Genomic DNA, 14,237 nt, shown 5'->3' with positions numbered 1-14,237 from the left:
GCGCTGCCGGAGACTCAACAGTTTGGCTGAACTAAATGGCTGAGTTGGTGAAGAATGGGGTGGTCTGTGGGCTTCACTTTAAAACTGAATTCTCTTTTCTATCCTAATGGCTTGGTCAGAAAGGGCCCAGAGGTCTGAGAGGGGGGAAACATAAACTATTTCCCTCAGCCCAAACTAAATAAAATGGGCAAAAGGGTTTTGGACAGGAGAGATGTGCCTAGCACACCTTCCTCCAAAGAAGCCCTTTTTTTTTTTTTTTTTTTTTTTCTCCTAATGTGGAACATTGAAAAATTAATCCCTGCCTTTTGCCACCTAGTAGTTATGGATTGAATGATGCTTTTTAACCCTTTTTGCCAAATCTGTTGCCCCCAGAACACAACAAGGATGCCAGCCTGCTAAACCAAGCACGCCGTTGTCCGGAGACAGCCAACTGACCTGGAGTCTGCATGATCCTTCCCCATGTGGGAAGGCCACCCTCCCCTCCACACCCCCACTCTTATTAGGGATTTCTGGACCCAAGGGTAGGTAGGACGACGACCATGTCCAGCTTGAAGCAGCTAGAGGAGCATGAGACCTTCGCCCATTGTCCTTTACAAGATTACAAAGGGTCTTAATATCTGAGAGGGAGGGATAGTTATTTTTTACGAACCATGGGTATGGACTTGGGGGGGGATGCTGGGGGAGGGAGATACTGGGTGGAGGGGAGTAAAGGGGAAAAAATTGGAACTACTGTAACAGCATAATCAATAAAATATATTTAAAAAAAAAATAAAAAATAAAGCTGTTCAAAACCCCCCCCAAAAAAAAAAAAATAAAAAACAAATTCTTAACAGTCTGAAATTCAAGGGACTTTATACAAATAATGGCAATAATTCAAAATAGCAGCCAAGAAAATAACTGAAAAGAAAAAAAGGAAGGGCTTGGAAGAATGCTGAGTTAACCACTATTATAAAAGGATTCAAAAAGCATTCACCTGTCCAGAGCTTATTTTTCTATGTGGGGCACTTGAAAAATAATCTAGCTAAATTTAAGATATATTTATAGAGAAAGATATAGATATATAGATATAAATTTATAGATTTAGAGTATAAATCTATGTGTGTATGTGTGTTTGTATATGGTCTGTCCATAAAGCACCCAGCCACAAACTGTGAAAAAGAGAGGCATTCACTGAAGATACAAGAAACATTGTACATAAAACAATGACACTCTGGTCCCCCTTCAAAGTAGGTACCTTGGGACCTCACACAGTTCTCCCAGCATCTCTTCCACTGTTTAAAACACTCTGCAAAATTCTTCGATGGAGTTGCCATCAGCTGCCCCATCATATTCTCCTGAATCTCATCATGATATGAAATCTCTTCCCTTTCAAAGGTGATTTTAGTTTTGGGAAAAACCAGAAGTGGCAGAGCACCAAATCTGGGTTGTAGTGGGGCTGAGTCACCTGGGTGATTTGATATTTCACCAAACAACTCTGCATGAGACATGACACATGACTGGGCACATTGCCGTGATAAAGCTGCCAATCACCAGTTGCCCATAGCTGCAGCTGTTGCCATCATATTGCATTTCTCAACAGATGAAGAACATTGAGGTAATACTCATTGTTTGGCCTGGAGGGGCATACTCATGATGGACAACACCTTCCCAATCAAAAAACACAGTTAACATGGTCTTGATCTTGCTGCGACTTTTGCCATGCCTTCTTTGGATATGGAGAACTGGGCATCTTCCATTGGGATGACTGGGCCTTTGTTCCCAGATTATAGCCATAGACCCACGATTCATTTCCGATTATGACCTTCTTGAGGAAATATGGTTCACTGGCAGTGGTTTGAATCAAGTCATTAGCAATTGCAGCATGATGTTCCTTCTGCTATGGTAGCAGAAGCCAAGGAACGAATTTTGCCATGACACGTTTCATGCCAAGATCCGGCATCAAAATCTCTGACACAGTAGTTTTTGGAATCCCTAGATCAGTTTCTAGTTCTCGCACTGTCAGTCGCCAGTCTTTGTTGATTTCAGCCTGTACGCATTCAACATTCTCCGGTGTTCTGCTTGTTGCAGGCCTTCCAGAACGTGGATCACTCTCAAGATATCCTCAACCATCTTTGAAGCATTTGTGCCACACTTTTATTTGAACTGCACTCATTGCATCATCCCTGAAAGTCTTCTGAATCATCGGAATAGTTTCCACAGAGGAATGTTCAAGCATAATGCAAAATTTGATGAGGATTCATTCCTCTACTCAGTCATTTTGACTGCGATGACCACACAGTACACATATTCACTCAATGGCATCTACCACCCCTACTGGCCAATACAGTGAAGCATCATTGTTCAGGCATGCGCATTCCAGTTCACTCTTATCATGGCAGGTTACACCGATGTCACGCAAACCATTCCCATTATATTAACAATGGCTACTGGACTTTTTCCAGCCAGACCTCCCCACACACACACACAGGACACACACACGGTTAGGACACAATGGACATTCCCCAAACTTTACTCAACATAACCTTTTCTTAAATTAAGAGTGCAATGTGGTTTTTTTTAATTTCTAGGGATACACATAATACAAATATACGCATTCCAAAATTCAATTTTCTACTTGGAAGAAAAAAATTCTTACTAACCTCCTTCATAAATGATTTGCCTATGCGCACCACTTTTGCAAATAAAATGGGATCGTGAGAAAGGTGAGGACCAAGGTAGCAGAACATATTGAAGACATCTCTCCTCAAATCTTCAAAGGTCTCTGCTTGTTTTGGTGCTCTCTTATTTTGCAAAGCACTAACAGGTGAGCCTTTAGCACCTTTAGGAACGCCAACCCTATAAAAAGAAGCAGAATTTACATGTATATTATATAATATCTTAACACAATCATATTAAAAATAAAACTTTTCTTGCTTATATTTGCTTTCTATATTTCAATTGTGCCTAACTTTATTATACCAACTAATTTAACTGGTAGAAAATGACAAAAAGAATATTTACTTGAAAAAAATCAGAGCTTAGAGGAAACTGTTTCAAATTAACTGCATAAGAAAAATAAATCTGAAATGTAGATTCCAAGAAACATTTAACATAAGTCATATGAATTTGTTTTTAGTTAAGCTCAGCCAGTATCAGGAAATTGGATACAGGAATGGGGAACAAGGAATGGACCTCAGAGACACTGGGAATGAAACAAAAATATAAGAATATAACAATGCTGATTCAAGTCAATAAAGATTTCTCAATCTGGGTTCCACTACCTAGACTGAGTACGAGGTAGTTTGGTGGAAGGGAAGGTGAGCAGCATAATGAAAGAGGGTTTCACGCTAAAAAGGACAGCATATCCTGAGGTTTCACCTGCTGAGCAGGTGTTGCACTGTGGAGTCGCAGGGGTCACTGTGAGAGGAGGCCTTCATGATCCACAGCCCAGGTGGCACTGGAAGGCAGCAGCCAGCAGCTATGCATGAATCACAAGGCTGGGGCATTTGAGGCAGGCTCTGATCTGTGGCACTGAAGCCAAAGCTGCTGTCATGCTGCTCTTAAGTATCCTGAAAGTAGGCTGAGCTAGAGGACTGGTCAACATAGTAACTAGGGATGATGAAAGAGGCTACACTAGCAACTTCCAGAACAGCAGCCTATTTTCTGAGACAAGGAAGGCAAGAAGAGAAGTAAGGTCCTCATTCAGAGCCACTCAACTCAGGACAGAAGAAAATTACAGTAAGTAAAAGTCTTAGGAATTCTCTGCCCCCAAAAGAGGAAGAAAAAGTCAAAATTAGAAAAATGCAATCTTCACTCTCAAAGGAGCAAACCCAACCTAGAAGTTAGACTACGCTACAGCACACATTCTTCAATACCTGGTCTAGACATTAGGAGACAAAGTACTGATAACACATATCAGACTGATACACTCTGAACAGTTATTTTCTGATAAAACATACTAAAATATATGCATGGTTTGAGGAGACAAGATAAATATGAAGATTTTGTCGTAGTCCTAAACTATTTCTACCTCAATGCTTAGTAGAGCATATATTAACATACCTTCTGTAGAGAGGCTCAATAGTTATATGAATGAGCTTGCAAATAGCAAGAGCTATTAGCTTATGTGAAGCAGCATAGTATGGAGGCATCTGATCCATAATGTTCTGCGCATGCTGCCAATCACCAATCTTTAATAAGGCTTCCAACAAACCAAGTTTTTGGTTGTCAGGTGGCTAAAAATGAAGAATTAGAGCAAAGATACTCAGAATACGAACACCGATAAATCTTAATAATTTTTCATTTAAAAAAGAGAGCTAAACACACACAACAATGTATCTCAACAACAGCTGCCATTCATGTATAACTAAGTTTTTAGCTATTGAGAAAGCCAACAGGATTTGCTTTTTCATTTAGCAGATGTAGTGTAAGTTTACAGACTCGGGATTATATTGAATTGTACTTAATGTTTTACTGGGCCATAGGGAACCAGAATGCATTCATTTTTGAAAATTCCTTTAGGACTTGAGAAACATTAATATACATAGCACAAATATAGTCAACACATTTGTGATTTTACTTAAAATACATTTTTTTTTTATTTTGGTTTTTCAATTACAGTTGTCCCCTTTTCCCCTAATTTCTCTCCCCCACCCAACCCACCCCCTCTCCCGCAATCATATCCCTCCCCGTTGTCCATGTCCATGAGTCTTTTATACGGGTTCTTTGACTAATCCCTTCCCTTACTTATCCCCCTTCTCTCCCTCTCCCCTCCCCCCTATTGACTGCTATTCTGCTCTTTGTTCTATTTAGTTCCTTTGTTTGTGTTGTTCTTTAGTTTCCTGTATTAGGTGATATCATATGGTATTTTTCTTTCTTTGCCTGGCTTATTTCACTAAGCATAATTCTCTCTAGTTCCATCCATGTTGTTGCAAATGGCAGGAGTTCCTTCTTTCTTTCTGCTGCATAGTATTCCATTGTGTAAATGTACCACAGTTTTTTGATCCACTCATCTACAGATGGGCACTTAGGTTGTTTCCAGCACTTAGCTATTGTAAACAGTGCTGCAATGAACATAGGAGTGCATAAGTTCTTTAGAATTGGTGTTTCAAGATTCTTCGGGTATAATCCTAGTAGTGGAGTCGCTGGTTCAAAAGGCAGTTCCATTTTTAATCTTTTGAGGTAATTCCATACTGTTCTCCATAGTGGCTGCACCAGTCTGCATTCCCACCAGCAGTGCAGTAGAGTTCCCGTTTCTCCACATCCTCGCCAGCACTTGTTGCTTGTTGATTTGTTGATGATGGCCATTCTGACTGGTGTAAAATGGTATCTCATTGTGGTTTTTATTTGCATCTCCCTGATGGCTAATGATGTTGAGCATTTTTTCATGTGTCTATGGACCTTCTGTATGTCCTCTTCGGAGAAGTGTTTGTTCAGGTCCCTTGCCCATTTTTTAATTGGGTTGTTTGTTTTCTTGATGTTTAGTCGTATCAGCTCTTCATATATTTTGGAAATCAGTCCCCTGTCTGTGATGTCATTGGCAATCCCCTGTCTGTGATGTCATTGGCAAATATGTTTTCCCATATGGTTGGTTTCCTTTTCATCTTGCTGATGTTTTCTTTTGCTGAGCAGAAACTCTTCAGTTTGATGTAATCCCATTTATTTATTTTTTCCTTTATTTCTCTTGCTTTAGGAGATGTATCCGTGAAGAGATTGTTACGTGAGATATCTGATATTTTCTTGCCTATGTTTTCCTCTAGGACTTTTATGGTGTCACGGCTTACTTTTTTTTTTTTAATGTGTTTTATTGATTATAATATTACATTTGTGCCAATTTCCCTTCCCTTTGCTCCCCTCCACCCGGTAGCCCCCCACCCTCCAGTTGTCCCCCCCTTTTAGATCATGTCCATTAGTTGTGCATACAGTTCTTCTCAACCTCTGTCTATTCCATTCCCTCCTACCATGATCCTTAATTCCTATATCATCTCCCTCCCTCTCCCCATTCCCCCTCCCTGTTGACCTCCCCCCAATATGTTCCCCGTACCTATAGTTCTTTTTCCACTCTCGTTGCCTGTTTAGTTTGCCTTTGTTTCAATTCCCTAGCTTCTGTTGTTTCTTGTGATGCAGTTTTCATTTTAGATTTCATTGTCTTGATCCTCCTTTTTCTAAACCAGTCCCTTTAACATCTCATATAACAGTGGTTTGGATCTAATGAACTCTTTCAGTTTTATTTTGTCCTGGAAACACTTTCTCTGTCCTTCTATTCTGAATGACAATTTCGCTGGATAGAGTATTCGTGGTTGTAGGTTTTGGATTTTCATTACTTTGAATATTTCTTGCCAGTCCCTTCTTGCCTGCAGGGTCTCCCTTGAGAAGTCAGCTGATAGTCTAATTGGGACCCCTTTGTACATAATTCTTTTCTTCTCTCTTGCTGCTTTTAAGATTCTCTCTTTATCTTTAATTTTTGACATTTTGATTATAATGTGTCTTGGGGTGGTTCTCCCTGGGTCCAGTTTTTTTGGAACTCTCTGTGCTTCCTGGACCTGTAAGTCTATTTCCTTCCCCAAGTCTGGGAAGTTCTCCTTTATTATATTTTCACTCAATTTTTCAAGTTCTAGTTCATCTTCCTCGCTCTCTGGCAAACCAATGATTCTTATGTTGGGCCTTTTATAGCTGTCCCAGAGGTTTCTGATCCTCTCATCATTGCTTCCCATTTCCTCTCGTTGCATTGGTTGACTGCTTGTTCCTTCTCCATATTCCAGTTTGTTGAAATGAACTCTGGATTTTTTTTCCTCACCATCTGTCTCATATGTGGTTTTGTTCCTTTCGTTGTGAGTGTTTTTCACTTCTTTCTCATCTTTTTCCAGATCTTTTGTGAATTCTGTAAGCCACCTGATAACAATGGCCCAGAACTGAGCATCTGACAGGTTTCTTATCTGTTCATCTGTCAGGTTCTCCATCTGTTGCCTGGTGAGCTGCGCCACCGGGATTTCTATAGTTGTCTGCCTCATTTTGACAGATGCGTTTTGTTTTCTTGGGCCGGCTGTAGGGGGCAGTGCCTGTGTACTCGTCACAACCCAGCGACCGGCGCCGTTCGGCAGCCTTTCTCGCTGCGCCGTGGTGCTTTGTCGTCACAATCCAGCAACCGGTGCCTGTCCGCGACCTATTTTGCAGCCCTGTGGCGCTTTCTTTGGGGGCGGGGGTCCAAGATGGATTCACACAGTTATTCCGCTAGGAGACCGGGATCCGTCCTCCCGCCCCCCTGGGCCTCACTGTTCAAGGCGATGTGGTGGCTGCTTTCCCCAGTGTTGGGGTCGCGAGCTGCCGGGGGTTCGACTGCAGCCGGGATTGTTCTCTCCGCCGCTGTCCCAGGTGCGACCGCAAACAGCGCCGCCCCCTTTCACTCTTACCTGCCCAAAGGGCGCCGCTGGTTTATAACTTCATATGTTGGGCTTCTGTGTAGTTTTATTTTCTGGAATTTCTGGTTATCCTTTGTTTAGAAGTAGTTGTATTCCTCTCTAGTTGTAGAGGGAGACCTAGCGCGTCCGTCTAAGCCTCCATCTTGGCTGGAAGTCTCACGGCTTACATTTAAGTCTTTGATCCATCTTGAGTTTATTCTTGTGTGTGGTGTAAGTTGGTGGTCTAGTTTCATTTTTTTGCAGGTCCTTATCCAGTTCTCCCAGCACCATTTGTTAAAGAGGCTCTTCTCACTCCATTTTATGGTCCTTCCTCCTTTATCAAAGATTAGTTGACCATAGAGGCCTCGGTTTATTTCTGGGCTCTCTATTCTGTTCCACTGATCTATATGTCTGTTCTTATGCCAGTACCATACTGTTTTGATTACAGTGGCTTTGTAGTATTGTTTGATATCTGGTGTTGTGATTCCTCCTGCTGTGTTCTTCTGTCTCAAGATTGCTTTTGCTATTCGGGGTCTTTTTTGGTTCCATATGAATTTATGGAGTATTTGTTCTAGGTCTGTGAAATATGTCATTGGTATTTTAATAGGGATTGCATTGAATCTGTAAATTGCTTTGGGTAGTATGGCCATTTTGATGATGTTGATTCTTCCCATCCAAGAACATGGTATTTGCTTCCATTTATTTGTTTCTTCCTTAATTTCTTTCTTCAATGTTATGTAATTTTCAGAGTACAGGTCTTTTATCTCTTTGGTTAAGTTTACTCCTAGGTACTTTATTTTTCTTGTTGCTATAGTAAATGGTATTTTCTTTTTTGTCTCTGTCTCTTCTATTTTATTGTTGGTGTACAGAAATGCCTTAGATTTCTGTATATTTATTTTGTACCCTGCGATTTTGCCAAATTCACTTATTATATCGAATAGTCTTTTAGTGGAGTTTATAGGATTTTCTAGGTATACTATCATGTCATCTTAAAATACATTTTTAAAATTTATACAAAAAATGGCCGCCTCTTTTGGGAAGGTACCAATCAAATTAAAAGCAAAACCACCTTTGCAAATTAGTATTTCAAAAAGCATGTTTCACTAAAATCAAATTCAGAAATTAATCTTCTATAAATTGATTATTACAGTTAAATTTCATAATTATAAACTCATAAAACAATGTTACTTTTACTAGAATGAACTACATATACCTTTTCTACTTTCTCCTCTTCTTTCTCTTTTTCTTTCTCTCGCTCATCCATTTTTTCAGAAGACAATACAACCAGAGTAAGTTTTCTTACAATCTGCTTAGCTTCCACAATTTCTCGTTTATGTTCATCCATAATGCAATTATCAGCTGGAAGAAGCTAAAAATAGTTCATTAAAATTTCATAAAACAGCTAATACTATTCACTTATATAAAAAGGAAACTTCACCTTTTTACTATTGATTGATAAAACTGGAAATAAGAAGTCTACCCTATTCATGACCATGATTTCCCTTCTAAATAAGTTTCTTTCCATTATGTTCTCAAAATCTATACAGTTAAGTACCTAAATTTTGTACACTCTTCAAAATTAGGTAGTAGTTTGAGTTTCATGTCTCCTGTGTGTTAGATGTCCTAAATTAATATAATACTATGACAATTATGTTTACCATTGAATTTATTAGTTTACCCAAGAAAATGTGTTCCTGTTCCATTAACAAGCGTATAGATTTCCCCTTTAAAGGTCAAACTCCAAATTAAATAAAGTACTGCCCATGGACCCAATTTGGGACAGGTGAGCTACTGAATTACATAGAGATAAATTTGATTTATCTAAATGAAAAATCTCAAGTAGAAATGCTATGAACTTGACATCTCACTTTTCATTTTCTAGGTATTTTTTTGACTTAACTCACAAACTAGTTTCTAGTTTATTACAAAAGAGAAAGCAATATGTGTACTGTCAACTCTCCAAGTATCTCAAGTACAGCTATCTTGTTTGAGTGGAAGAAGGTTAATGTAGACACTTCATAAAATAACCCACACAAAGAAAAATACAATCAACTAACCAATATTTAGTCATTTCGGCTAGGCACTATAGTGAGTTATAAAAGAAATGTTCCTGCCTCTAGAAATGCATACTCTATTTCAGTAGCTAAGTCCAAAGCAAAGTAAACAATCAGTAAACAATAAAAGGAAACATAGCAAAATATAAAACTACATATTGTAAACTTCATCCCATCAGCCAAAAAATTGGGGGCTGGAAGAAAAGTAACTAAAAACTGGTACAAGGAGGTAAGCAAGACTTTCTCCCATTCTTTATGCTCCTGATTGGCAATCAACCTCATTTTTTATTGTTTTGCTGATATGCCATAGGTCCTCATCTTTTACCTAGACTATTGTAATTGCCTCTAAAATCTCCCGTTATAATGGGTGAACTGTAAATTTCTTTAGTTCTCTCAATTTCTAGTTTTGTGTATTTTGAGAATATTATTAGATGTATATAAAGTTACAACTATTATATCTTCCTAGTGAATACAACTTCATTATTATGACCAAAATAGAACAAAGTCTATTATGTCTAACAATATTAATTTCCCTGGTATATTTTCCCACCCTTTTACTTTCAAACTTACTTTATCCTTTAGAAGTCTCATGTAAACAATAAATTGTCACCTCAACAGGAACACTTTAGTCTGCCTTCATTTATTGTTAAATTCAAATATATCAGTACTAAATCAATCATCATTTTTGTATTTTCTATTTGTCATGCCAGTCTGCACTATAATATCATACTTATGTCTTCAGATTCTCCCTTTTTCTGACCAATTTTCCATGTTCTCAGTTTGTACATCATTCCTGTACTTTAAATCTTGAATGGTTCTCTACTTCCAACAAGAAAAAAAGCCAAACTCCTTATTATGGCACTTAAGGCCCTTCATAGTTTAGTCCCAACCTACTTCTCCATCCTCATCACCCCTATATACCTCCCTAAGCTCCAACTACTCTGAGCTTCCTGATGGTTCCCCTGAGGTGATAATGAATCTCTTTCAAACCTCCTGCCTTTATGCTAAGTTAATTCTACCTATGAAATTTCCTACCTTTAAGCATGGCTATCACCTGATCATCAAAATCCCAGTTCAACATCACTAGTTTGAAAAAGTCTTCCAAAACGCCCCCAGACATAAACGATCACTATCTATTCTAAGCTCCCCCACATACACACAGCACTATGTGAATACCTCCAATATAGTTCCTATTATATAATGCAAAATGTTTTCTCTCTTGGTAGACTATGACTGCTTTCAAGGTACAGGTCAAGTTTTATTCAACTCTGTAACCACAGTATATAATAATAGGCAAGGAAGTTAGAAAGTGATCTCAAAGGCAGTGAAGATGATGTCAGCTTTAGAAAGATTTCAGTTCATAGATATCCTAATGTATAACCTGATAAAACAGAAAGCTCCATACTACCAACCTAGTTTTTTCAAAGTGACAGTTTAAACTATTGCTACCTTAGAGATCATCAATCACAACCACATACATACTCTTCTAAATCCTAGATCCAGCAATAAAAGCACAACACTAGTATTTATTACCTAATAAAAACACAAGAAAAGTCATTTTTAAAAAATATGTGAAGACTTCCCATTCATCCTGAATGCCGAAAATTAACACTTTGGGGAGAAGGAAAAAGTATCTAGGTAATCCCATATTTCCTATAATTTGTGTATAATAGAGAAGTCTAAAACCACGTTAGTTAGAACTTAGCCCCTCTCCCCACAAGATTTGCCTTGATAACAATTAAGAACTTTAACTTTATATCCAACCTTGAACTCTGTTAAGGGTGGCAAAAGATATTTGATTTCCATAGTTTGTAAAAGAATTAAAGTACTTCACTTTATAAACACAAAGTAATAATGCATTAGGGCTTCAAAACTTAAGACTTGAGAGCCTACAACCAATCTTGGAGTGCTAGATGGCTGCCTACTCCTCTTCCCCACCTGTGGGACAGACAACCAAAGATTCTTAGCAGCCCACTTGACTTACATGTACATAGAGATCATCTAAATCAATAAGATTAACTTGTAGAAGCACTGCTGCGACTCTGTATAAAGATGACGGGGTCTCTCCATTTGGTTCCTTGAAAAACAAAGGTAAAGTTTCTATTTAGTGCATAAAGTACAATTAAAATCATATCGTTTTATCTACCAATATTTAAGAAAAATTAGATCAAATAACTCTTGCTCAACAATAAGCTTCATTGCTCTTCCTGAGTATACATAACATCTGAATTCAGGACAAAGATAATTATGTCAACATCCCTTTTCACACTGAAACATCTTCTGCTGAACAGAAAGAAAAGTGTTTTGAAAATGGGCACATTTTACAATGCATGCTATATTTGAATAAATCTAAAACTTAAACAGAATAGGGACATTTTATACTGAATAATATTTAGTTTGAATTTGTTTATATGTGTGTTTTTTTAACTTACTTTTTTCAAGCAGTTCTAGCTGGAAGGGACAAGACTGACAAACTTGCAAGTGCAGAACCATCTGTGTCTGCTTTATACATGCTCCCTATTCTTTTATTTCTTAGGTTTTGTGCTAAGTATGTGTGCTTGTCAGCTGATTTTCCCTTCAAAACAGGTGTTTACACATATGACACATGGATAAATCAACAGTTTATAGATGATTGATAGAGAGACAGACAAGACAGACAGGAAATGGCCAATTCCAGGCCAGTCCACTGGACCCTACAAGGAAACAGAAGGATATCTGAATGCTATCTAAGACTTTTTCCCCAATTTTTAAACTACTTGGGGCCAGATGAATGGAAGAATGAAGTGAGGATAACTGGTAATTACTAAATGACTGAATGCAAATAAAAACCAAACAGTGACAATACATTGTGTCTTGCTTCTACTCAACACAAAAAATGAGATCTAAGTAAGGCCCCCGCTACAGTTGTGATATGTATTCTGCACATAACATGCAAAGCTCATCAGACTAATAGATATCATATAAAAGCACCATTTCACTATAATTTTTAAGACAGATAAGTTTTCAACTTAACAGTTTAATTTTAAACATTTATAAAAGGTTATTTAGAAGCAAAACATTTTCCCATAATAACAAAAGATAATCAGGGTTTCAGAGCAAATCCACAAAAGCTAACTACCTTGAATCCACCAGGACTACTTTCAATATTCCCAAATTTGTTTATTTTTCTTCTTCAAACTGGTTTTTAAAGCTTTATTCAACATTAGTACACATTAAACAAAAAGCTGCAGAAACAGCTATTTGACTCATTTCATGATACACACATGCATAATATTATCTCTGGTCAAAAGCCTCAAACGACAGTGCCATTTCCACAGACACAGAGATTTATAAAACAATCATGCCAGATAAAACAAGACATCTTCATTTACAAAAGCTGACACTAATGAGAACACCTCCGGGGCAATAACTGGCCCAGGAGTCACCCACAGGCAACTTCCTTAAGTTTGACTGTGCCATCGACAATCATTGTAAAGACAAGACAAACTTCACACAGATTCTCAATGGCTATAGGTTTACTGTGAGAAAATAACAGTCCTGGGTAGAAGCGGTGGACATGAGAGATTTTAAAGAGAAACCTACCAGGCAGCCTCAAAATCTAGAGACCAAGTTTCTCCTCAGAGATCCTCACCATGTCTAGACCAGGGGGAAGTGACCATTTCTCAGGCAGAAGATGATGGCGCACAAAGAAAAACCACCCCCTCAGCATGAAAGTCAAAGAATCAAGCTGCGCACTGACGAAAAAGGACCATTTGCGTCTAACCGCTCCTTCTAATTGGACAGCAATCACCCTTCTCACGGGATATTTCATCTTCATGGGATCTTGAAGCTGAAAACTCATGACTTTTCAGATAAGGGATCTGAAAGGACAGCTTCTAAACCACTTCACGAAATCGTTGAGCTCCTGGACCTAGCTGCCCGTACCTCCCTTCCCACCATCTTCTCTGTCCCCCCAAATCTGTTCAAATGAATCACCACCAGAAGCCCGAACTACCAGGCCCAACGTAAACTCCCACACTCTGATACTCACATTGTTTTGCACCATCCCTGCTCTGTACTACCCCACCTTTCTGCATTCTCTGGAATTTATGATCCATTCTTAGCAAATCCCCCTGCCTCTCTGTTCCCTCCACCTTCATGCTCAAACAGAGCCTAGCACTCCCTAGAAACACCAAACCCACTGTAACCCAGTCCAGTGGTGGCTATTTTTCCCAGGCCCCTAATACTACTAGGCCCAGAGGTGGGAGATGAGTCATCTTTACTTTTTACAGTTTTTTTCAGATTTTTCTCCTTCCACCCTCTCTAAAGCCCAGCTTTTAATTTCCTATCATTCACTATCCCTCACAATTGCTGATCAAATAAGTTATTTTGTGTAATTTCAATGTTTTAAATTCACTGAAATTTGTTTTGTGGTCTCTAATAATAGTGTCTCACCTAGAGAATGGTTCATGTGCACTTGAGAAGAATATGTAATCTATTATCATTGGATGGAGTGTCCTCTCTATATAGATCTAAGCCCAGCTGGTTTATAATGTTGTTCAAGTACTCTATTTGCTTACTGATCTCCTGTCCCACTCTTCTATTAATGAGAGTTGGGTATGGAAATGTCCAACAATTATTGAGTAAAACTATTTTTTGCCTTCAACTGTTAATGTTTGCTTAACACATTTTGAAGCTCTATTTGGTGTACATGTGTTTATAACTGCTGTATCTTCTTAATGGGTTGACACTTTTATCAATATGTAATATCCTTTGTTGCCTATTGTTAAAAAATATAGTCTATTTTGTCTGATATTAGAATAACTAC

The 14,237-nt window shown here is 38.4% G+C and overlaps 1 protein-coding gene across 8 annotated transcripts in view; it reads right to left on the bottom strand.

Annotated features, from left to right (window-relative positions):
• Positions 1 to 14,237, bottom strand: part of THOC2 (THO complex subunit 2) — a 111,754-nt gene that overhangs the window by 46,062 nt on the left and 51,455 nt on the right. For all 8 annotated transcript variants that reach the window (XM_090265219.1, XM_090265218.1, XM_090265211.1 and 5 more), the window contains exons 9-12: positions 11,415 to 11,507; positions 8,590 to 8,745; positions 4,042 to 4,214; positions 2,640 to 2,835 (exon numbers count right to left, since the gene is read on the bottom strand). In XM_090265219.1, the coding sequence (XP_090121345.1) occupies positions 2,640 to 2,835; positions 4,042 to 4,214; positions 8,590 to 8,745; positions 11,415 to 11,507 (618 nt within the window). The remainder of the gene's footprint in view (positions 1 to 2,639; positions 2,836 to 4,041; positions 4,215 to 8,589; positions 8,746 to 11,414; positions 11,508 to 14,237) is intronic.

Source organism: Furipterus horrens, unplaced genomic scaffold (assembly GCF_987537825.1).
Source record: "Furipterus horrens unplaced genomic scaffold, mFurHor1.1.pri manual_scaffold_17, whole genome shotgun sequence".
NCBI lineage: Eukaryota > Metazoa > Chordata > Mammalia > Chiroptera > Furipteridae > Furipterus > Furipterus horrens.
The sequence above is the reverse complement of the archived record's forward strand: the minus strand, read 5'-3'. Positions and strand labels throughout refer to the sequence as shown.